Source organism: Plectrocnemia conspersa, unplaced genomic scaffold, assembly GCF_051122295.1.
Source record: "Plectrocnemia conspersa isolate PC_06_02 unplaced genomic scaffold, ASM5112229v1 ptg000001l, whole genome shotgun sequence".
NCBI classification, from domain to species: Eukaryota; Metazoa; Arthropoda; class Insecta; order Trichoptera; family Polycentropodidae; genus Plectrocnemia; species Plectrocnemia conspersa.
In genome coordinates, this window is record NW_028277165.1 from 20,133,445 (window position 1) to 20,156,832 (window position 23,388).

The 23,388-nt window shown below is 32.0% G+C and overlaps 1 protein-coding gene and 1 long non-coding RNA gene across 3 annotated transcripts; one reads left to right on the forward strand and one right to left on the reverse strand.

Annotated features, from left to right (window-relative positions):
- Nucleotides 1-1,865: 1,865 nt before the first annotated feature.
- LOC148239144 (unconventional myosin-IXb-like) lies at nucleotides 1,866-18,927 on the reverse strand. 2 transcript variants are annotated; one of them, XM_088199722.1, is made up of 29 exons: nucleotides 18,854-18,927; nucleotides 18,186-18,351; nucleotides 17,922-18,065; nucleotides 12,822-12,934; nucleotides 11,844-12,760; nucleotides 11,592-11,769; nucleotides 11,384-11,523; nucleotides 11,072-11,318; nucleotides 10,867-11,002; nucleotides 10,640-10,788; nucleotides 10,454-10,564; nucleotides 9,595-9,846; nucleotides 7,893-8,123; nucleotides 7,575-7,822; nucleotides 7,339-7,510; nucleotides 7,076-7,265; nucleotides 6,905-6,999; nucleotides 6,741-6,830; nucleotides 6,541-6,663; nucleotides 6,269-6,464; nucleotides 5,726-6,185; nucleotides 5,274-5,655; nucleotides 4,800-5,202; nucleotides 4,447-4,731; nucleotides 4,219-4,380; nucleotides 3,950-4,147; nucleotides 3,688-3,870; nucleotides 2,774-3,031; nucleotides 1,866-2,701 (listed from the first exon to the last, which is right to left on the reverse strand). In XM_088199722.1, the coding sequence occupies exons 2-29, from the start codon at nucleotides 18,219-18,221 to the stop codon at nucleotides 2,276-2,278; spliced, it is 6,525 nt and encodes a 2,174-aa protein (XP_088055848.1). In that variant the 5' UTR covers nucleotides 18,222-18,351; nucleotides 18,854-18,927; the 3' UTR covers nucleotides 1,866-2,275. The 2 variants fall into 2 exon arrangements, with proteins under 2 accessions (XP_088055848.1, XP_088055856.1); XM_088199730.1 differs by having other exon boundaries at nucleotides 18,433-18,927.
- On the forward strand, nucleotides 14,312-18,919 carry LOC148239145 (uncharacterized). The gene is made up of 2 exons (XR_015811619.1): nucleotides 14,312-17,671; nucleotides 17,754-18,919. It is a non-coding gene; the product is annotated as an uncharacterized LOC148239145 (long non-coding RNA).
- Nucleotides 18,928-23,388: the final 4,461 nt, after the last annotated feature.

Below are 23,388 nucleotides of genomic sequence, written 5' to 3' on the forward strand. Positions count from 1 at the left end.
ATACTCTTAAGCGTAAAATAAAATTTTATTAAAAATAATAGTATAGAATACAACATCATGACAATATTAAGTTATTACATACATAAATTAGATTGCATTAGTTTTTCGTAATGTATACATATATTTATTTATTATTTTTTTCCTTCATATAATCATATTTTTTACTAAACATGAATGGACAAATCTTATAGTATACAAGCTCATTTCAAATGTAGCTTTCACTGTACATTTCTTACCAATCAAACGATTCTCACTTTATCTAACTTTCAAAATATTTATAATAAAATATATATATAAAATAATTTATAACCATAGATAGATAAATCGGTTACAATTAAGAGAAATGTTTTTTACATTAACATATTATTTGATCTAATAAATATCAAAATGAGCAAAAATTAAAAGAAAATGATTGTTATTTTTCAATAACATACACACGTCGTAAAGTATTCACCATTTTTCTTAACATATAAACATATACAATACATAGTATATTAAACTTATGGAATTAAAATAATAAGCACTGATTAATAAATATTTATACGTTTAACAATCACATATTGACAAGGTAATTTTATTAATTTTAAGCAATATATAAAACCTGGAAGTCCAATCAACGTAAACATTTCAGGATTAATTCATACGTCTGTGAGTAAGTAACGTACGAATTGAATAAGGCGACAATATTACATACCTAACAAGTACATAAGAAACGTATTTAGAAAATAATGATGATACTCGTACATTAAGTCTTAAAGAATTTCTTTTTTTCTCTTCATATATATATGTATCAATTAATCTTATAAAAATATATCTGCTAATTACATTTGCAGTAATAATTTAAGATAATTATATCCAGTTTTTCTTTTTAAATATATATGATTATAATAAAATTTGTTTGAAAACTAGCAACAAAGATGAAGACCTTATAAATGGCAATCACCGTGTTTGTCGAATACAATACTACATCACAACGCCACCATAACATGTACATATACATATATTTTTTGCTCAAATAAAATATATTAATTATACAATATATGCGTATAGTATATTTTCTTTCAATTGAAATTTTATATATAAATTTATTATCATTATTATTAATCGTTATAAGAATTTTTTATAAGTATAGTGCAAATCAACACTGATATGTAATCCAACGATTAAACGAAACATGAACAATTACATATAATACACAAGATTTTTTTATAACAATAATAGATTTTATACCTAAGTCACATGTTCATGTGCGATATTAGAAAAATGGAATTTCAAGATATTTATTATTAAAAATAGTTCACATTCAACCTCGTGAAGCATTAATACTACAACAGAGAATCAATGAGTATCATATAGAAAAATTTTATATTACAATAATAATAATACAAAGATAGTTACTTTTTGTATATGTATAGTCATAAGAAATTTATAATTAAGTAATTTGGTAGAGAATGAGGGCACAAAAAGGAATGTTAAATTTACATAATATTATGTATTTATAAGGTGTATATTGGTCACAAAACTACAAAAAATATAAAATTGGAAAAGTTGTATATTTTTTTGTGGTTAGAACTATTTTACTGAAACCAAACACAATGATCAAAATAAAATTAGCCAGGCACATGAGAAATTACTCAGCTTTTATAATTTATCACAATATAACGTAAATAAAAAATGCTTAAAACAATATGATTGTCTTCTTATAAAAAATGCAAATAGATTTAGTAAAATGCAGATATAATACATAAAAATATATATTATTTTCTATAGAAAATATATTTTATTATCATAAAAATATTCAAATACTCAGTGAAAAGAAGTTATAAAAAATAATGGAACAATAATTCGATGCTCTATTTTCATCCTTTTTTGTCTCACTAATAACGTTTATAGTAAAATAAAATTGTCTTATAATAATATAACGTATATCTTACAATAATGAGATTCAATAAGATATTCGTAAAATAAAATAAAAATATATTTCTGACACCTTCGCGTATATGTTTATAATATCTTCAATATGAAAAATCGATTGAAATACGATTAAATTATCATTAACCTTACCAATTTATCGAAAGCATATACATAGTATATTATTCTACACATCAAATTAAAACTCTGTATAAAATAATAATACGTTCATTAAATACATCATTATTTACGGATTTCTATCATAATTACAGTTTACATCCATATACTAGCATTAAATTTCAACTGCACACATTGAAATATCAATGTAAATATATAAATACATATTGCCGTATCAAACATACATTTACACCATGATTGGATCGTCCGACGATATCTGCCTGTGGAGCGTTGCTCGATGGATTCTCGCTCCCGTGTTGGATAAAGTACCCTTACCCGGAGTTTGACTAAGATCGTCCAAACTACCACATTCACCGTCTAAGTCAGTCGATAACAAATCATCGTCAGACGTTGCACGCGTCAATGACGGTAATGCACTTGTCAATATCGCTTTCTCCTTTTTAATCTCTTGTATATGTCCCACTAATATGGCTTCTTCTTCATTCTCAGGAGGAGGAGGCGTATTTCCTGACGAAGCCGCCGATATTGAACCGGACGGAATGGCTAATTCTTCCGGTGTGAAAACTTTTGAGCATCGCAATGATGACAACCGATGCGTTGCTGTGTGGCAAGCTGTGTCTAATGTTGCGATATCTGCGAGTGTTATTTTCACCTAAGATAAAAATAAATATGATTAATTAAGTATCAATTGTATAATAAATACACACATATTAATTATACATACCGTTCTGAGCCTCTCGGTTAAAATGGTTTCAACACACATTGTCTGATTTGCAATATGGTGTAAACTAACTTGCGCTGGTAATAGTTTACTAGTTCTGAGTATGCATGGTGCAAAAACAATTGCCAAAGCACCGGCACCCATTCTGTTGGCATCTTCATGCAGGGCTACCCTCGCCAAGTGGAAAATTAACCTTTCCATAAGATCAAAGTTTGGTTTTGGTAATTTTTTCAAAATACCAAATAGTGTTGCCACCCGGTCCTAAAATTTTAATAGTTAAATTTACATAAGGTCTATATATGTATGATATTCAGTACTCCCATACAACGTGATTAATATGTTACGTGATGAATGAGATTGTGTTTGGGATGACTAGTCATGTAAAATTTTGTTTTCTATGTTTTGCCTATTAAAATAGTAAAATGATTGAAAAGCACATAGAGCAAATTAAAACAAGAAGATAGCTTTATTGAATTGTGTTACATTCATAATGTGTTGTTGCTTATGAAAGGTAGCAGCTTGTAAGATATTTGATAATACCGTGCACCACGAAATGATTTTAATGTGTAATTTTTTCTTAACATGTACTAAGTAAATTAGGAATTCCTGCATTTTATTACATGGCATATTGTATGAGAATCGCGTTACATAAAAAATTTTTCGCAATATTTTTAGTGCAATGCAGAAATTTGCATTGTAGGAACTCACATTGTATGTTAGTCTACTGTATAAATATACATGTTTATAACTTTATTTATTATATAAAAATCTATATGTTTATAAATATATACAAGAGATACTTCTCATCTCGGTAGAAACATATAATTCAATTCAAAGAATATTTTTTGTTTTTGTAGTGTAGTAGTATGTACATTAACAAAGTAAAATATAAAATAACAAAATTAGCACTCCCATACCTGTGAATCTGTTAAACTAGCTGCTAATATAAAATCATCATAATAGTCAAACGTTAACAACGGTTCTGGCATTTCACGGAAAAATGACTTAAGAACTGATGTCAAAACATGAACTGGATATTTTTCAAGCAGAATAACAGTATCATCTGGTGATTCATCTAACAGAATTTTTAATTCTTTGACCTGAAAAATATATAATTATGATAATGCATAATATTATAAATACAATGATATAAATTCATATTATAATAAAATAGTGCACCTTTGAACTAACTCCACTTTTTCGATAAATTCCCTCTGTATAAAGACCGTATAACTCTATAGTAGTAATCAATCTATCGACAACGAAAGGAACTTTTCCATCTTCCGTTGACAATTTATAAAGAGGAACACCGAAAATGTTTCCACCGCCACTTTGAAGAACGAGCATAGAGTTATCCTTGCGACAGTGTGTCACCACCTTAAAATAATTAAAATATTTAACACACAATACAATAATTTTATTTCAAAATTCTTTTTAAAATCATATACCCTCATATAGCATTTTTTATGCGATGCTAATTTACACGTTTGACATATCAAAGAACGCTCAATTGGCCACATGAAGAACGTTTTGCAAATTTCACACTCGGTGGGTATGTTTATCATGGATAATATAAACGTATGTCCGGCAAATACAATTGGATCGTCCAACTGTAAGAAATCCATTAAATACATCAAAATATGAATTCAATTTCTATGTAATTATTTATCTATTACCTTTCGTTTCTTGTCTTTCTTCCTTTTTGTCTTACTTGTCTTTTCAACCTCTTGCCTTGAATTCATAAATTCATCCATGAATCCCCGAAAAGCGTTAACGCCCATGGTAACCGGGAAAGTTTCACCCTGTCCACCCTCTTTATGACAAACTGTCTCCATCACATGCAGAAAATTAGCAATAAGATCTTTGTATTTCAGCGCTGAACCTTGCTTATTAACTACACTGTACGTTGCCACAAGGTTGTCTTTGAATTCGATCAAAGCATGCTTGAATAACCTATCAACCTTTTAGGAAAACAATACGTTTAAGACAAATTTTATAAAATAAAAAAATATATACATATATTCCTTACTTCTGATTGTTTACTATCTTCTGTTTCCATTTTATAAATTTTCTTAGTGATGAAATTTTGCATTAGCTGAAGTTCATTAGCATCAGATATGATTTTATCGGTTCTATCTGTAAACTCAGACGTTCCAGTAAGACTGAATTTAGATTGAACGGAATTTTTACTAGAAGACGATGGTGCTTGGTTTGAACTTCTGGGTGTTTTTCTGTATTTTCTGTTAACTGCAGAGCCCACTTGGGTATTGCCTTTACAGGGCATCTTGCAAACACCTTTATTTTGAATACATTTTGTGTGATATAACTGTTTACAGTCTAAACATTTTTGTCCCGGTGAAACAAACTCATCCAGTGGCATTAAACAATACACACATTTGTCATCTTTACTGAAACGGACCCATTTACGAAATCTAAAATTAACATAAAACATTAAAAAAAATCTCATAAAATATTCTTCTTGACACTTGAATTTGATCAATACCTATGGCCAGCTATTTTAAATACGCCATTTGCAGTACAGCCTATAAATTCTTCACTCTCGTCGTACGGTGGCGGGATCTGTTGAAGCGAAGCAGGAGATGCCACTTGTAGAGCTATCGATGTGGGATCTGAGTTACGACGCCTAAGTTCTGGTCCGGTATCCAGTGATAAAGTAGCTCGAGGTCGTTTAATTCCGACGGTTTGATCTGAAGTTCCTCTTATCGATTTTCCAGCATTAGAATCAGTTTCTTCTGCACCTTCGCGACGAAGCCTTCGTGCATTTCGTGCAGGAGGTTCAGGCACAGATCCACTGGTTTTTAATTGATTTTTGGAGTAACTCAATTCAGCTGGATTATCAAACACTTGTTTTGCAGCACTAGCAGCTAAAAATGTAAAAAATATTTATAAAAGACTAGTTGATTTACCAATAATACTTTGAATTTTGATTCTTACTTTGTGGACCAGGATGTCTTTGATCTCTTTTAGTAGAACTGTCGTGTATTCTTGGATCTCTTCTCACTGGAGGAAAACTAACTAAATTTCGGCCGTTAGTCGGCTCTAAAACTGTGGTCGATAAGCTTCTATGGTACAATTGAGGTGATGCACGTTTTCTGCTGAGCGTCGGCGATATTTCCGTAGACATTTGAATATCGTCTGGATTTAAAAGTTCTTCTCTGTCTTTTCGCTTAACTTGCTCGTTTGTTTTCAGTAGAGTGCAATCTACTAAGGGATTAGTGGCTTCTACAATTCGACTACTATCCGCATCTTTCTCTCTCTTTTTTGGTATATCTGGTGCATTAGACCAAGTCGTATGATCAGAAGTTCTAATGTTTTGTGTCGATTGAGATCTAAGGTGATCTTGCATGTTTGATAGTACACCGCCAACTGGCCTCTGGGCGTTAATGGAAGACAACTGAAAAATTATAATCACAACATATAATTATATATTTAGAAAAAAATGTTACATAATATAAATATTTGATAAACATAATTTACATTTGGAGCGAGGAAGCTGTTCGACGTTAAATTGTATTGATCTATTTGAAGCCACGTCAATTCATTGGCCATATCTTCAGGAGTGATCTTTGAAGATGTTACAACGTATCTATTAGGAGTTTCTTTTTGACTACGTGGTGGCGGGCATTTGATAAAATCTATATTCCATTCAGGAAACTCCTCTAAGTTTTTAGGTCTAAAAAATAAAATATTAAATAAAATAAATATACACATATGTATATAGAAAAAATTATAACAAAATATGTTATTACTTGTTCTCTGCGAGACTTGCTAATTCTGCAGTGTTTTGCGTCTTCGTAACTTTTCTTTTGGAATACGTCTGCATTGGATAGTTATTTATGTCAAATACTTCATTAGATATATCTTTTGTGGGGCTATATTTTTTATGCAGAAAAACGTTAATTACAATATCATAACATGTATATTTTAAATAAATATATTCAATACATACTTTAGGACTAATCTAGGACTTGGCAAAGATTGAGTAGGTCTTAAAGTCCTACTAATTTCAATGTCATTCTTTTGGCATTCTTGGAGTATACTGAAATTAAAAATATATATTTAAATCAATATAATAAAAAGAATAGACAAAAGCAAATCTATAACAATACATACATTTGGTTGATAGTTTCAGAAAGTTCACTGTTGACTCTTTTATTGCTAAATATATCTATTTTTTCTATATCCGAGTAAGGCGATTTCTTATCAATCTAAAATGTAATAACATAAAATTAAAACACGGAACAAAATAAATCAATGCAATAATGTTGCAAAATTTAAGCTCACATTAATATCTGTGTGATGGTGTAGTGACTTTTTCAACGTTTTTATTTTGTCTCTTACAAGATAGCCCCGGGAGTAAGCTTGTATCATTATGATGCTTGATTTGAGTTTTATAAACCATCTTCTAACACGTGCTCCTTTCCAAAACGATTGTATTTTCGTAGCATTCGAATACCGTGTGGTTAACCAATCCCTGCAATTTTATAACATGAATGTATAACTAAATTTGAAATGCTTTAAATAAAAATCCATATTGAGACACTTACCTGCAGTAACTTTGCAACGTAACAGTTGCCTTTCTGATGTTTAAAAATCTCCTTCGCTCTAAAATAGCCCTACACCATCGTTGGATGGTGATTATGGAAGCCATAATTTGTTGATGTAACCTAAAATCTAGTTTAGTCTGTTCGGATTCTCGCATGAATATCTTAGTACCACCTGTAATAAATAAATTAATGTTATAAAATGTTAATTCGAATAAAATAAATAATAACAACATTACCTAGTTGATAATTATCTCTATTCAGATTTAACGTCGCTAAAAAGTGCCTCACGTCATTCTGAGAACTCAACAGTCCCTTTGGTAACAAAATTCTATACAACTGAATGAACTCTTCGTACGTCAGTCTCACGTTATAGCCCGCTTGTCTGATCCTGACTGTTTCCAGCATACCGGTGTATCGAAGTTGCCTCTGAACGGTTTCGTCGTCGAATTTGTTTGAAATTTTTTCACCATTTGATTTGATACATCTGTGAGTCAAATAGATTGTAACATATTATTGTTTAGATAATTATAAACATCAATACAAAAATAATTTACCTGATGAAAAATGGGTTCGCTTGGTTCAAAGTGTCCATGAGGGAGTGGAGTGAATGCTGGAATTGCGCCGTCACTGTAAACGGTTGCTTTCTCGCTTTGCTACCACCTGAAGAACTGCTTCCGGTACCGGCTGTGCCTCCAGCGCCCGTTCTTCCAGCCAACGTTTTGACGCTTTGCAAGTTTTTTAAACCCTTCTTTCCTCGATCACGCGGACGGAATGATTTGTTTTTCCTGTAATTTAAGTTATTCAACCTTAATAATACACTAAAAAGAAAATATAAGAGATAAATAAAATTTTACAGAATAAATAAATTAAAAATAACAGAAATATTTTACAAATTATATAATTTTCAATTCTTTAAGACACAAAATAAACAATTAAAATTCTACTGAAACTAGATAACATGTAATACATGCTCTATTATCAATACTAATGTATTATTATTTATTCTGTAAATTTCACTATGAAATTCATACGAATGCACAAACACCAATAGAAAACTAAGAATATCATATAAAAAATACAACTACTAAACAAGATATATTATAAAAAAAATATAGTAACGATGTATATTGATCTATTTTAAATATATAATTTTTAAATTATTTAAACAACAATTGGAAGGAATAAAATTAAAATATATGATAAATTTAAGGAATACCAAATGCTAAATACAATATTTATTTCATTAAAAAATCTAAGATTTACTACTTATTTTCACACAAATGTATAAAAATACTAGCGGCTTTAGAGCATTAATCTATGATATTTACTAAGAAATATTTTTCACAGAAATATGGACAATCCAAGGATGGTGATAGTTGTATGCTGGCATTTGGCATTTAGGATTATTGAAAAAAGATTACTATATATACATCCAAGAAATATGTAAATTTGTTTTATTGAACAAAATTATTTTGCAAGAGCGCACACTCAGAATCATATCGAAGGGAAATTTAAAAAAATTGACAACCTTTATCTATCTTATTTTTGTTATTTAATACTATTTTCCAATGAGAACATTATTTATTGGACACATACGCCATTGCAACATCGAATTGAACTATTTTGATTTCTGAAGAAAACCTTAATATTTACAATCTTTACGAGATCAGGAACTGTAAACTATGATGCATCCCAAGTTCATGTCTTGCAATTGTATGTACCTTACAACGGAATTATATAGATAGATATATAGATAAGTAGCACAATTAATTTGTTATATTTATGTTATTATAAATTGAAGCTGTTGATAAATACATTTTGTGATTTAAGATTAACATTTAATAAAATAAAAATGAAATTAATCTTAATATAGTAAAAACATTAAAACTTATTAAATCTTTTAGTTTGTTTTATAACTTTCAATCCTTACTATAGTCTATTTATTTTCAAGAGTCAGTGCGCAAGAACATTGTTTAACGCGTAATCAAAATGTTCTCTTAAATTTCTGCCTTGTGATTGGTCGTTCTCAATGAAACGATTGATCTTACGGCGAACGACCAATCACAGGGCAGAAATTTAAAAGCATGCTATGATTACGCGTTAAACAATGTTCTTGCGCACTGACTCTTGAAAATAAATAGACTATAATTTAATATTATATGTATTAAAATCCATCACCTCCGCCACAGTTTACATCAATATGATCAATTAGTAAATCTGACCGACACCAGTAAAGAGATGAAAATGACAACATACATCACAATCTGATTCGCCCGATGCATGACTTCCTGTTCGTCAGGGAACAGCACTCGGTCGAGTCTGTCCTCTTGCACGCTACCACCAAGTTTATTCTGAGCTGCTCTTAGATTTTTGTTAGCCGTGTAAGTTGACCATGTTGTCCTTCGAGGGCCTTTCTCGGCCTCCAGTCGCGGCGGCGTAACATTCTCCTTGCACATTATAGGCGAGTTTTTTAATTGGTGATCAAACTTTGACGTTTGCTTTCTCATGCTGATCAAGTGCAAATACAAAAAAAATAACAAAAATGTAAAGAAAATAATTACAGTAAACTTTAAAAGCAAATATAAACTTATAAATAAGCAGACAGCAGTTTTTTGGGGTACATAGCATTCTCTACTATAACAATTAGAGCATAAAAAAATAATATACAATCAGGATCAAAGCGGCTGTATTACATCTAACGTGCTCACGGCTAAAAATTAAAATAAAGAGTTAAAAATGGCAGGATAACAGCGTGATAGTTTTGAACTTACGCTATGCGATTGATCGCTAAGTTGATTGCAGATACTGTGACCAGGTGACTACAGGAAGGCCATATTGGTTAGGTAAGCATTTTGAATCGTATAATATCACAAATACATTTATATATTTACAGTGAAACATTATCTTGTATGCAATTTGAAACAAATCTGACCATTATATATATATAAATATCTGATTTAAAGAAGTATATATCCTGTATAAAATATTTTATAACATTTAAAATCGTATCACTTAGTTCAGTGTGAGTCTGGGCAAAAAATCCACTGACGTATGTAAGTGATACACTACATTTTATAAAGCCGATTTAAGTTCATCGAAATAAAGAAAACAATACCTAATCAGCATATCATTCGGTGTGTGTAATGATGTTCGTGCTACTCTGTTAGTTCCGTCAGCCCTGCTAAGTCGATGCTTTCGTCCGGCTTCGTGGAATGCGAAATACCCTCTGAAAATAAAGAAATCATTATATTACAACACATTAAAAAGGATCTGTATTACTATATTAAGATCATTTAAGTACCTGAAGAACGCTCTAACTATCGCCCACCGAAATACAGCAACCGGATCGGCACCGACGAGCTCTCTCACAAATGCGAGCGAAGAATTCTTTAAAACGCCGACAATGTCTTGTCTCATAAGATCCAAATTCTTCTCACGCATTTCAGTCACCTAAAAAAAGCATACAAGCGAATACGTTTTAACTGGTTCATCATTATTAATAATGTTTGAAATACTAGAATTAAATACCTGATACTTCACACGTCCAGCGTAATGTTTCACAATGAAGGCAGGTTCCATCCTCGGCGGCTTTTCGTAAAATAAGTTATCCTTATTGACCGTGTTGAATTTTTGCAGCAAAGTTTCGTTAGTAGCTCCAGGAAAACTGAATAAGGATACGATTTTAAGCGATGTTCAACATACCGAGTGTTTTTATATATTATAATAATCTTACTTGCACTGATCGTCTAGAATGCACAGTAATCCTCCGGGTTTTCCTTCGATGAGTTGGAGGCAACCAGTGTTATCCAAAAATCCAATGTCTGTCCAGCGGATACCTTCCCGTCTATACTCCTCTTGTTCGTACTTAAACACATGTTGATTAAAATAATACTGTAAATGTTCATTGGCATAGTTTATGCAAAGCTGTTCAAAACTGTTAAAAGGACCAAAGTCTTCAAAACCGAATATATCGAGAACACCTAAAAAATAGCATGATATAAAAACATTCAATTATATACCAAGAATTAAAAAAAGTATATATTACCTATACTATGTCCCTGATGTTCGCGTAAAGTATCTTTTTTAGATAATAATGCATGATTTACTTGCATTACAATCCAGTCGAACAAAGCACCATATAAACACTTTGCCATCGCATCTCTAGCAGCTATTGCTTCCGGTAACCTTCAATATCATAAAAATCACAAAAGTTAAATTTTTGTATATATAAATCAGGCTTGGGAGTAATTTACCTGTAATTAATTATTAAAGTTTCTCCAGATGCCCTAGCTCTTTTGGCAGTGAGAGCAGCCATCAGTGTCTCTTGCTTTACTCGCAATAACTCTGATATCAAACCCACAACTTCAGGATTCTTAACGCCAACTGCTTCGTCATGGTGGTATGACTTTCTTGGTTGAAATCCAACGTTGCCTAAAATATTAAATAATGTGAATTTTATAGTATTCCGAATTTGTAACAGTTAAATATTATAGTACTATCAATACCTAATAATAGCACAGCTGATAATACGCCAAAAAGTCTTCTCTGCTTATCGGGCATAAATCCGACCATCTCCATTGATTGCTTCAGTCTTGAAAACTCGTGCTTCTCGTTCACATTATTAACAACTTTACACGCGCTTCTAGATAAATAATGATATTTCTCAGGAACTAACAAATGCAACTGTTGTCTTTCTTGATCTGACGCTCCAGCCAATAAATAATAAAACACATGGTAATTTCTTTCGTTTTGACCTTGACTGCATATTCTCGATTTTTCGAGGAGATATTTCTGTACAACTGCACCGTGAACCATGCCATTCTCTTTATAGTTGACTTGTATAAACTTTCCGAAGCGACTCGAATTATTATTATGTGCTGTTTTGGCATTGCCGAAAGCCTCTAAAACAGGTCCGGCACTTAATATCGTTTGTTCGACTCCGCTACCGTGCGATCCTTTCTGGCTCAGGGCCGTTAAATGGTGAAGTAAAAAATTAGTGCTTTCCGTTTTACCGGATCCGCTCTCCCCGCTTATCACGATGCATTGGTTGTTTCTCTCCCTGAGCATGCAATGGTACGCAGTGTCAGCGACGGCAAATATGTGCGGCGGCAAGCTTGATCCTATCCTCTTATTTTGGTATAACTTTACATATTTAGGATTGTATATCGGGTGAAATTTAAATGGGTTGACCGCTATTAGAATTGAACCAACGTATGTGTAAATGTAACCGGCCGAGAAACGCGCTTTCAGATTATCGAGCAAAGTCTGTTCGTTGAGATCGGGCAATTGGCACAAGTCGGGGTATTCCCTGTCTTTTGGCTGATATAAAAATCGTTGAAAATAATCTTTGATGAGTTGCGGATCCATCGAGAAGTTTTTCATCCACAAAACATCCATTGTCATTTTTTCCCTAAGGTAAAACCTGAAATATTAAATAAATTATTATAATGATTCAAGTGAGTTTTTTTTAAAGATTTCATTACCTATAATATTGACCAGAGGTGGAGTGTGGCCATAAAAGCATGACAGCGACAGGAGACTCGGAGGCACCGAGTCTCCTTTCTTTGCATTCTCCTCCGACGACATCGCCAACAACCTAAAATAAAACACAATCAGTATTCTTATAAAAATGTAAATATATCTTGCAACTAATTAACTAACACAAAAATGGTAAATATTTTAATTAATTCATTTTGACATATTGGGTTTTGGCTAGACAGAATTAAATATATAAATGTGGAAGAACACATAAGATCAATCGACGAAGTAGTCGGCAATATCTGGAAACAGATGTGACACCATAAAAAGCATTTATTTTCAACCTGTATCTGAACCACTTTGCATCCCAGATTTATAGCATCTCTAATTAGACTATCATATTAAACATTTCACCTATGCAATTATTTGTGTTCTTGATGCCTTCCATTGACACTTCGTCAGTGTAAACTAAAATTAGACTACCAATCAACATAATAAACGAAAGCATTACTACTAAATGTTCGACAACTGTAGGCAATACGTGTTTGTAATAAAATTAATTAAAATAAGCTGAATTTAAAAATAGTCCACAAATATTATCGCTTTATATAGTAACTAGTAACTTGTTGGGAGAAAATATAGTGAAAGGTATTTTTAGTTTTAAGAGAAAGCAAGAGAATTTTGTTTTTCAGAATCTATAACAAAATTGTACAATATGTCTTAACTCTTTTTCTTAGCCAGTTAACTGCAGAATTTAGTTTTATAAATCTCATTTTTTTTAAAAAGTACATAGTAGTTTTATTGGTAATATAAAGAGAATATAATATTACATGACATTTGTATTGTTTCTTACTGAAATTTGGAATTTTTATAGTAAATGGTATTTTTTTATTTTACACGAGTATACCCACCCCAACCGCACCGAAATAAAGTTTTAGATTGACAGTTAACAGGTTAAATGTAAGGTTTCCACAAAGCTTAGTATGTAACATGAAATGATATAGGTTTTTATTGCCAATGTTAAGGTCCATTACACAAATTAATAAGGCCCTCGGACCTTGACCTTTTAAAGTTCAGTCAAATTTCCAAACCTGGCAGTTTATCCACAATGCAAGATTTTTAAAACAAAATATTAGACGCTAACCATATGCGTTACGATGGGATAATAATCAACTATTACGTGTAAGTATTGTGACATACCATACTTAGAACTGAGATCTGGGAATCAGCGACATATCTTATTAATTATGAACTATTTATAGTATTTTTATAGATAGACTGCTGGAGAAATCGATCCCACAACTGTAGATTATCAATCTAGCACCTTACGGACTATGCTATTCTGACTTTATATTTTAAAATCGACTTAATTATTATGGTACTTTCAGAGATTTGAGGAATAATATTGTATAGTATTTAAAAAAATGAGACCTTGTTAAATTCACTCTTAGTATCTAGGACACCTCATATATATTAGGTAAAGCGAAAAGAAATGTTTTTTTTTGTGTTGTTTTTTTAGACCGTTTGTTTACTGGTAGAATCAAATCCACGCAAAACCATCAATGAATTATCAGAAAAGATTGGCTGCCCCTGGGCGATGGTAAAAGAGCATTTGAAAAAGCGCAATAAAAAAACATATGCAAGGAGTTTGGGTTCCGCAGTCTATCACGGTCGGCTTTGGATCAACATGTGACAATTTGTTCTTCACTGTTAAGCATGTATGAAACCAATTTCTGAAACAATTTGTTATTGGAGACGAAAAATGGATTCTTTATAGCAATCCACATAAAAAAAAGAATGACATTCTCCAGGCCAAACGCCAGTTTCAACATCTCACCCATCTTTGACATTAAAAACGGTTTTTTTTGTGTCTGGTGGATATTTCTGATAATATTCATTATGAATTATTAAAAAACTGGTCAGACCATTACAGCTGAACTATATTGTATTGAATTATTAAAAAAAAACGATCAGTCCTAGTCAATAATCAACGGCGCAACTTACAACACGGCAATGCAAGACCGCACGCAGCGAAAATTACACAGGACAAAATAAAGGAATTGGATCAAAGACGTTTCACCACATCCGTATTATTCTCCTGTCGGATTATCATTTATTCCGGTCTATAGAATATTCGCTTCGAAAAGAAAATTTTAATTCAACAGATGATGTCTGAAAACATCTAGATTAATTTTTTAAATCAAAACTGCAAGAATTTTACAAAAGAGACATCGAAAAATTATTCAAAATTGTAGCAAAATATCATAAATAACAATGGATATTTTCTTTCGGAATAAATATTGTATTTTTTTGTAAATAATTTTTTCTGACTAAAAAAATCAACATTTCTTTTCAAAAGAAAAAAATCCTAAAATTTTTATTTTTTACGTTTTTTATTTGAAATGGGATTTTCAAATTTTGAATTTAGCCCCGCAATCTCAAAATCTTGGCTTTGTCACTGGGCAATACATGAAACATTAAGATTGGTAGTTAGTAGTATCCGTGTGTCAAGTGGTTTTTCTCTTACATTTGCAAAAATATGTAACTTTTTATAAATTCACGATAATTTCACTATTCTTTCAGTGTTTGTTAACAGTAGTCATATCAATGATGCTATTTAGCAATGGTATATTTTTGGTTTCTATATTTTCAACCCAAAATCAATAATGGCAGTGGATACAAAATAATCTCAGTTAAGCTATATTATGCTTTACGAGTTTCAACTCGGTCACAATTCGACAATAGCAGTTAAAAACATCTGTAATGCAGTGGGCAAGGATGCCATTAAATTTAGAAAGTGTCAAATGTGGTTCTAAAAATTTCGTTCTGAAAATTTTTACATTGAATTCTACGTGAGGGCGGTTTGTTTGTGAGAATATTAAGGCTGCCATCAAAGCAGGTCCGAGATAAACGATACAGAAGGTAGAACAATAGCGCAATGTGTAGCCTATATCAGTTCACAGATATTTAAAAAGTTAGGAAAGGTGATAATTTGTAGAATATGGGTGCCTCATAAATTATCTGAGGAAAACCTTGCACAGCGAATCTCAATATGCCAATAATTAACCCTTCAGGCCTGTATGACGTGCACCGCACGCGGATCAAAACCACCTACAGGGACGTATGACGTTCACCGCACGCGCATAAAAAATCCGTCAAGCACATATAACGTGCACTGCACGCCCATTAAAAATCCCACACATATGGACAGAAGAAAATAGTGTCCTGTTTTATCATTTACTTATAAGAACAAGAGTTTCGTTCAAATAACTTGAAGACTATAAAAAATGGATTCAAGCTTTAGATGTAAAAAAAATTTTATTCGAAAAAATGTTCAATTTATCGGTTTTTTCAAAACTACGACCCCAACTTGTCGGCATACACAAAGAATTTGAGTTTTTGACACATTCAAGTCCTATAAAGAAAGATGTTTATTAGGGTATTTTAAGTATTATTTTTTTTTCGGATTTTTATATATATGTATGGCATCTTCGAAATGGCATCTTATTCGAAAAGACCACTATTAGAATCATCAAAAGATCGCGATTCAGATTCAGATATTGTACATCGAGTAAAACTAATGTTGAAGAACAAGAGCGCCATAAAGTAGACAATTTTTTGAAAAACCTCAAATATTAATATGAATTTTATCTTTATCTCCATTAAAAAAAAACATGACGTCCCTGGGACTGAAAATCTGTTTTAGGCATACGAGCCTGAAGGGTTAATGATTCTAGAATAGAAAGATTTATTTTTGAGTCAAATTGTTACTGAGGATGAGAAGTAAATCCTTTACTTAAAACGTGATGTAAAAGGCAGCAGTTGGATGGCAATCAATCTCCAATTCCAACTCTAAGAACAGGATTTACACCCCAATTGTTGTGCATTTGGTGGGATATGAAGTGCATAATGTATTGAGTTATTGGATTATAGGAAGACAATTACGACAGACACGTAGTGTGCTCAGCTAATTCGTTTAAAAGCGACTCAGACCATAAAAAAGACCTTCCCTTATAAATTAAAGGATAATTTTACACCAAGAAAGCACTCGCCCTTATGTATCCAAGAAGATTATACAAAAAATTAATGGATTTTGTTGGGAACTAAAAAACGACATTAAAGATTTTATTGCTTTCAAAAACACAATTTTTTGAATCAGATATAAAAAAAATTGATTAACACATGGAGAATAATTGTAGAAAAATATATAATTTAGTAAAAGTATTACACGTTTTAATTTTTAACTCATTAAATCTGCATCTTAAAAAATGCAGACTTATGGAACAACCTGATATAATGAGTTCGGTGACCACTCATATATAAGGTTAGTAACAGTCACTGCCGTTTTCATTTATATACGGCATTAGATGTTGTAGAATACAGCTAATTTCATATTAAAATAAATGTTTATTATGTCACTCAACGGCAGAAAGGTCATAATTGCTCTTGAAAAAAAGTGTACGGTTTGGTTAAAAATTGTTTGTTTGGCAACAAGTTGAAAATGGAAATCAAAATAAGCACTTTTGTCATACTTAACTTCCAACATAAAAAACGCTGTGCAAGCTCATAATTTTATAGTTATGTGATGAGTATGAAGGGCCAGTATCGGAATAACGAGCATTGTAACAATTTAAAACAACATGGTAGCACATGAACTCAACGAAACATATAAACACAGAGAACTTCAAAATCAGATATTCAATAAAATACGATTATACTGTCGCTTGGTGGGATATAAAAGAAATTGTGTTTTTTGAGCTGCTTCCAAAGAACTGAATAATTGATTCGAGCGTTTACTGTCATCGACTGGGCAAATTGAACGATGCAATGCGTCCAGAACTTTTAAATCATAAAGGTGTCTTTCAAGTACTGCCACATTTACCATAGCCATTTAAAAGCTACTCAAAAACGTTTTGAGTGCGAAATCAATCGGGCAGTCGAAAGACTGACCAATAAATTTTTGTTTTCTATGAAATAATCGCCTTTTATTTACATAGAAAAAAATGCAATGACTATCGCCAGCCAAATAATCGTCCTGAAGCTTCAGAAATATGGTAACCTTTATTTAGACTAAAATTGTAATGATACAACAGTGATAGAATTACCTCAGCGAGTTCGTATGTACCGCCTGACGTGTCGGCGAGGTTGAGTTTGTCCGCAATGCAGCAGACAATCTCTTCGGAGCTCGTTTGCTTCGAAGCTTCCACCGAGAGAGCTTCATATTGCGCAGAAAGGGCACCGACGAATACCTAAATAAATAAAAATAAATGTAATTTTGTTATCAGTCAAAAAAGCATATCAATTTCCTTTCGTGATTCACTTCCTGATAAAGTAGATATGGCGAGTGAAACGGCAAAAATTACACGTACCTGCACTATATATCTGTTGTTTTCCACCAGTGCCATTCTCTGGCATACTCCTTCACTATTTCATCAATATCCTCAGACGATGTTTATGCCTTATCACCGCCGCATCGATCATCGTCTATGTTATATGTATATAATAAATATTCGTAATCAATACATTCGAAGATCGCTGCAACAGAATTTTAAAAACAACTATGACTTAACCTCGACGAGTATGGTCGATGGTATAATTAAGATAGCGAGAACTGACACATCGATAAAATTAGAAAGTTATCCTGGAAAGTTGGCGTATTATGTCAAAATGATGAATTACATGTAGGAAAGATCTAACAAAGTTGACGTTTGGTGGCGTTTTTAAATACGAATCGGTGAAGGGGAAAGATCGCGGGCACAGGGCTCCAGAACGTGCAGCCGGGGAGACGACGGCGCAGGCACTGCGAGGGAGCGAGAACGAGAAGGAAGCGCAAGGGACACAAAGCGCGACACTAGCGAGGCTGAAAGCCGAACGTCAACTGGGAACTATAGCAGCGGCCGCCGAAGGCTGTCAACGTAAATAGATGTGTCAGGTGGCGGCAGGTGGTCGCACAGCGGAGCCTACGCCCTCGGCGCCGCTTCGACGCGAGGCGCGCACCCCGCGACGGCTACGCCCCTCGGAAACGTTGCACACCCACCGTTTCGGTCGCGCACTTCTCCACGGGAAAGCGTAAACGCGCCGGACCTTCGCCTCAGATGGTCTCAATTTGTCAAAAAAAAAAACATGCATGCTATAAAATAAAAATATAAAATTGATGAAAAATAACATTGTAAAACAAATATTATAAATTAATCAAGACTTCTTTAAATAAAATATATTATTATTATCAAATTAAAAAAAATATCACATTAATTTTACTAATTAACTATAATTTATTTATTTAAGGCCAAATCGTAAGTTTTTATTATTTATCTTTAAAATATGTGGTTCTAAAATATTTTAATTTTAAAACCATGAAAATGACAATTAAAATATATACATAACCATTATTTATATATTTAGGGGCAAATATATTTTTTTCGCTTAAATATTTTTATTTTTAATAAAGATATTAATTTTATTTATATTTTAAATACATAATAGCCCAAAACTACGTTATTTATTTTAAAACAGTGGGGGGCCTGTTTATATATTAATTTATTCATTCATTATGGCCAAAACTTGGCGGCACTCAGGTTTCATTGACGTAATGGCGGAGGAGGGCATTACTACATTATTTTAGTGAACCACGACGGGAAGGCTTGTGGTGCCTCGTTCACCGTTCATTCGCATATAAAGAGGGATCCAATTCGAGTTTTTTATGTTGGCAGCACTGTAAAACAAGCAACTGTCAATAATCACGCGTGTTCGAAGTTTCAAATGTGAATTTGTAACAACACATTTACGAAATGGATCGCTTAACTGTTGAACAGAAATAACAATTCTCTACGAACTCTGACGATTAAAATTGATGGGAAAATTATTGTTAATTTCATTGTCCTACTAAGCGAACAATTCACAATAAGTGAAAGTTTAGCTGAGCATTTGCAGCTTTTAGACTATTCTTATGACTCCCTTTGCTGCAGTTTGCATCTTGTCTTGCACCTATACTAGTATAAAATTTAGATAACACAAGAACTGAAGCCCAGCTACCATTGAAAACGAATAACTTACACACATTAGGTATTAAAGTAGCAGGAAGTTGATGCTGATTTTACAAAGAAAATAATATTTTCTGTTGAGGCACGTTTCCACCTCTCTGAATATATTATTAAGCAAAATTGCCGCATAATCGAGTAGCGGAAAATTGAGTAGCAATATATAATATGTTGTCCAGTAATGTAGCTAGGTTCTGTGCTGCCCGGGGCGATCCTTGACTTTGCTCCCCCCCTTCTCATACAATTATCAAATACAAAAACTGAACTTCCTAAGAATCTATGACTTAATGCATGTCTGCAACATGTCAAAAATTTCCGTGGCAGGCGGCCTCTTTTCACCCCCCCCCCCAAATATGTTACACACCCTTTAAATATTATATGCATGTTAAAAATGTACAAAACAGTTTTTAAGTTTGTTTAAATATGTTAAAGATTATTAGGCATTTCATTATTTTAGTACGTTCTCAACTCAAACAAACAATGGGGAATATCTGGTGCAACTTTGACTTTTACTAATTCTAAAACTGGCCAAATGTTATGACCATTGGGTTTGCATTTTATGACAGACACCAAAATTTAAACTTGTTCAACCGTATTGATCTGAAAAAAAGGTTGGAGATCAATACAGTTAAACAACGAAAATAAGTTCAGTGTCTAGCAGCACTTATGCGGTGCATCATTATTTTAACGGTATTTTCATTGTCGATGCGTCGTCAAATAGCGTCTTTTATTCTTGTATTATTTAATTCTACTGTAACGACTCTGTCATCGACATGGCAACATATGACAAGCATCGAGATACGAGCGATCTTTTGACGAGTATATTTTATATACTGTTTTATTTTCCTAAGATGAAATTTAAAAGGGTAATTTGCTACAAAAATGAATATATTTAGATTTTTAATTTTATTTTTTAAAAACACAGTATTTTAATTATTTTTCACCTTAACTTTTACGCCATTTTAAAGTTAGATTGAACGCGCAGTGATAATATTTTTATAAGCGTTATCAAAATAACAGGCGGACGTCTCGTGAATTTGAATAAAGACGTGCTGTTATTTTTAAGATTGTTTGAATTAAAATGAAATAATTATATATGACATTTTTAGTTTGGATCATAATACTTTGTTAATTCGTTTTATTAAAATTAATTTGCAATCATATAAACAATAAAAATATTTTAAATGATTTAAAAAAAGTTCAAAGTTGTCCATGCATATTGTTGTTGTGGCCAAAACATGAATAGCGTTCAAATGCGTCCCACCAGAGTGCGCGTCATTTAATCTTTACGCGTAATAAAATTTAACCGCGATAACTGAGATAATAACAGAGGCAATTAAAATGATTAACTTTCTAAAATTATTTTCGTTATAATTAATTAATACGAGCGTTCGTGCAGTTCTTCGAATGCTCGGTGTGACATCTCTCGATGAACGTTGAAATTTTAACACAATGAACGTCGATTAAAATTGTACCTACTTCACCGACAATTTCCTAATACAAATTGACAGATGTCATTACTTAAATATTTCACTAACGAATCATTTAAAAAATGTAAGATTATAAAATTATTTTAAATATTAGATACTTTATATTTTTAAAATCTTAATTAACGCAATGCTTAAGATTTCAGAATAATTAAAGTATATTAAAGATACATGACTAATACAAAATTAGGGTTGCCATACTAAAAAAATAAAAAATTAATATATGTGTATAAAAAATACAACTCAAGGTATATTTTCAGGTATTATATTTCATTGTAAGTTATATTGGTAAATTTAAATTTCAAAGAGTGAGAGATATAATACATAATTTGCACCTGTCGAGTAATCCACAATCTAAATTGAACGAGTGGCTCGGCCGAGCACTCGGCAGATGAGTAGAGTGGTAAAACTAACTCGTGGAGACTAAAACACTAAGAAATTATAATTAGGTTGAAGGAAATAACCTTAATATACTAAATAATATTAAGCTGAGCCTAATCAGTGAGCAATATACAATGCCAAATAAATGAATATATGTATGTATGTATGTATGTACACATGACGACATTACAATTTAAATAATTATAAAAATCTAGGAAATAGTATAATAATAATGGTAATAATAATTCAGACACAGTTAATGAAAATAACTGTAGATTCATAAATCAATAATAATCAAAATCACAATGAGCAATAAATAAGCGGCTGGCAACTTTTTATAAATACATTTTTGCAATTGTTTATTGGCTTGCATTGTTGGACAGTATGAATTATGGTACCGGTAGCACAACACCACACAGCAAGCAGATGAACTTAAAAACATAAATCTGTAACGAGATCATACATTTGCGGGTGGGTGTAACAGCAGAAAACGTCGTTTGTAACAATGCCTCCCTAAATTTGGATTACATAATGACATCGGATATCTTTACAGCTGTAACAATTTATTATTTACTTTATAGCAAATTAAATCCAGTTTATATTTTTTATTTATAATATAATTAAGGTAATGCTTTGAAACGTGTCCTTACTAATAATATCATTAAGTTGACAATCCTAAAGTAGGATCATACGTTTTCTTTTTTATTGAGTGGCGGCGTGTTTTAATTTGGGTACCATTTACAATAAGGTACAATTCGAAGAAAATCGAGGTTAATAAGTTTACCAATGTGACAGCATATTGGCTGGATGGCTGTAGAATGAAAAAAAAGGTTGACAGTTATGTGCTATAAATTGATTGCGCGGGTTGAGGGGGCTAATTAACCACACTACACGTGGGTATTTTATTTGTCCTATTTGACCAGGTTTCGTTTTCGATACTATTCAATACCAAATACTTCTAAATCTGACCGTGTGATACCATCCTTGTAATAATTATTAACATACACCACACAAGAAAAAGTTGTTATTTTAATTTAGTATTTTTATGTAATTAATCACGCAATCTTAAAAGTGTTTATACATTCGCTACTTAAATGTACTTATTTTAATGTAAACACTCAATGATTTACAGCTACAAAAGTTGAATCGCTTACGACTTTTTAGCCTGTCTTAAGACAATATAACGCCAAGTTTAAATTAGATGCAATAAATTAAACACGTAATGTCTGTGTGTGTATGTAGTACAATATGTCCGGGTTCAACTGTATATAATTCGCGTAAGAAGAAAGTGTTCCAAGTAGTTAAATTTATACATGTCAATTCGTAATTATGTTTACAGTAATTTTGTGCATAGTGACTATAAATATATGTAAATTTTGGGTCGAGGAGTACAAAAATGATTCGATAAATGATAAGCGGTCATAACTATTTCATTCTAGCTCACGAAATGGATCTGTACGAATAGTTTTCGTTTCGTAGCAAGTGGCACTAAAGAACGTAATCATATAGTTCGTATATATGCGTTGCAAAGCTAAGAAACTCTACTATTATGTCTTATTTCGGCAAAAAAAAAAATAGTAAGCATATGCACATGTACATATGTATATACTGAATAATATTTTGTATGATTTTTAACCACCTGCCATATTAACTACAATTTAGAGACC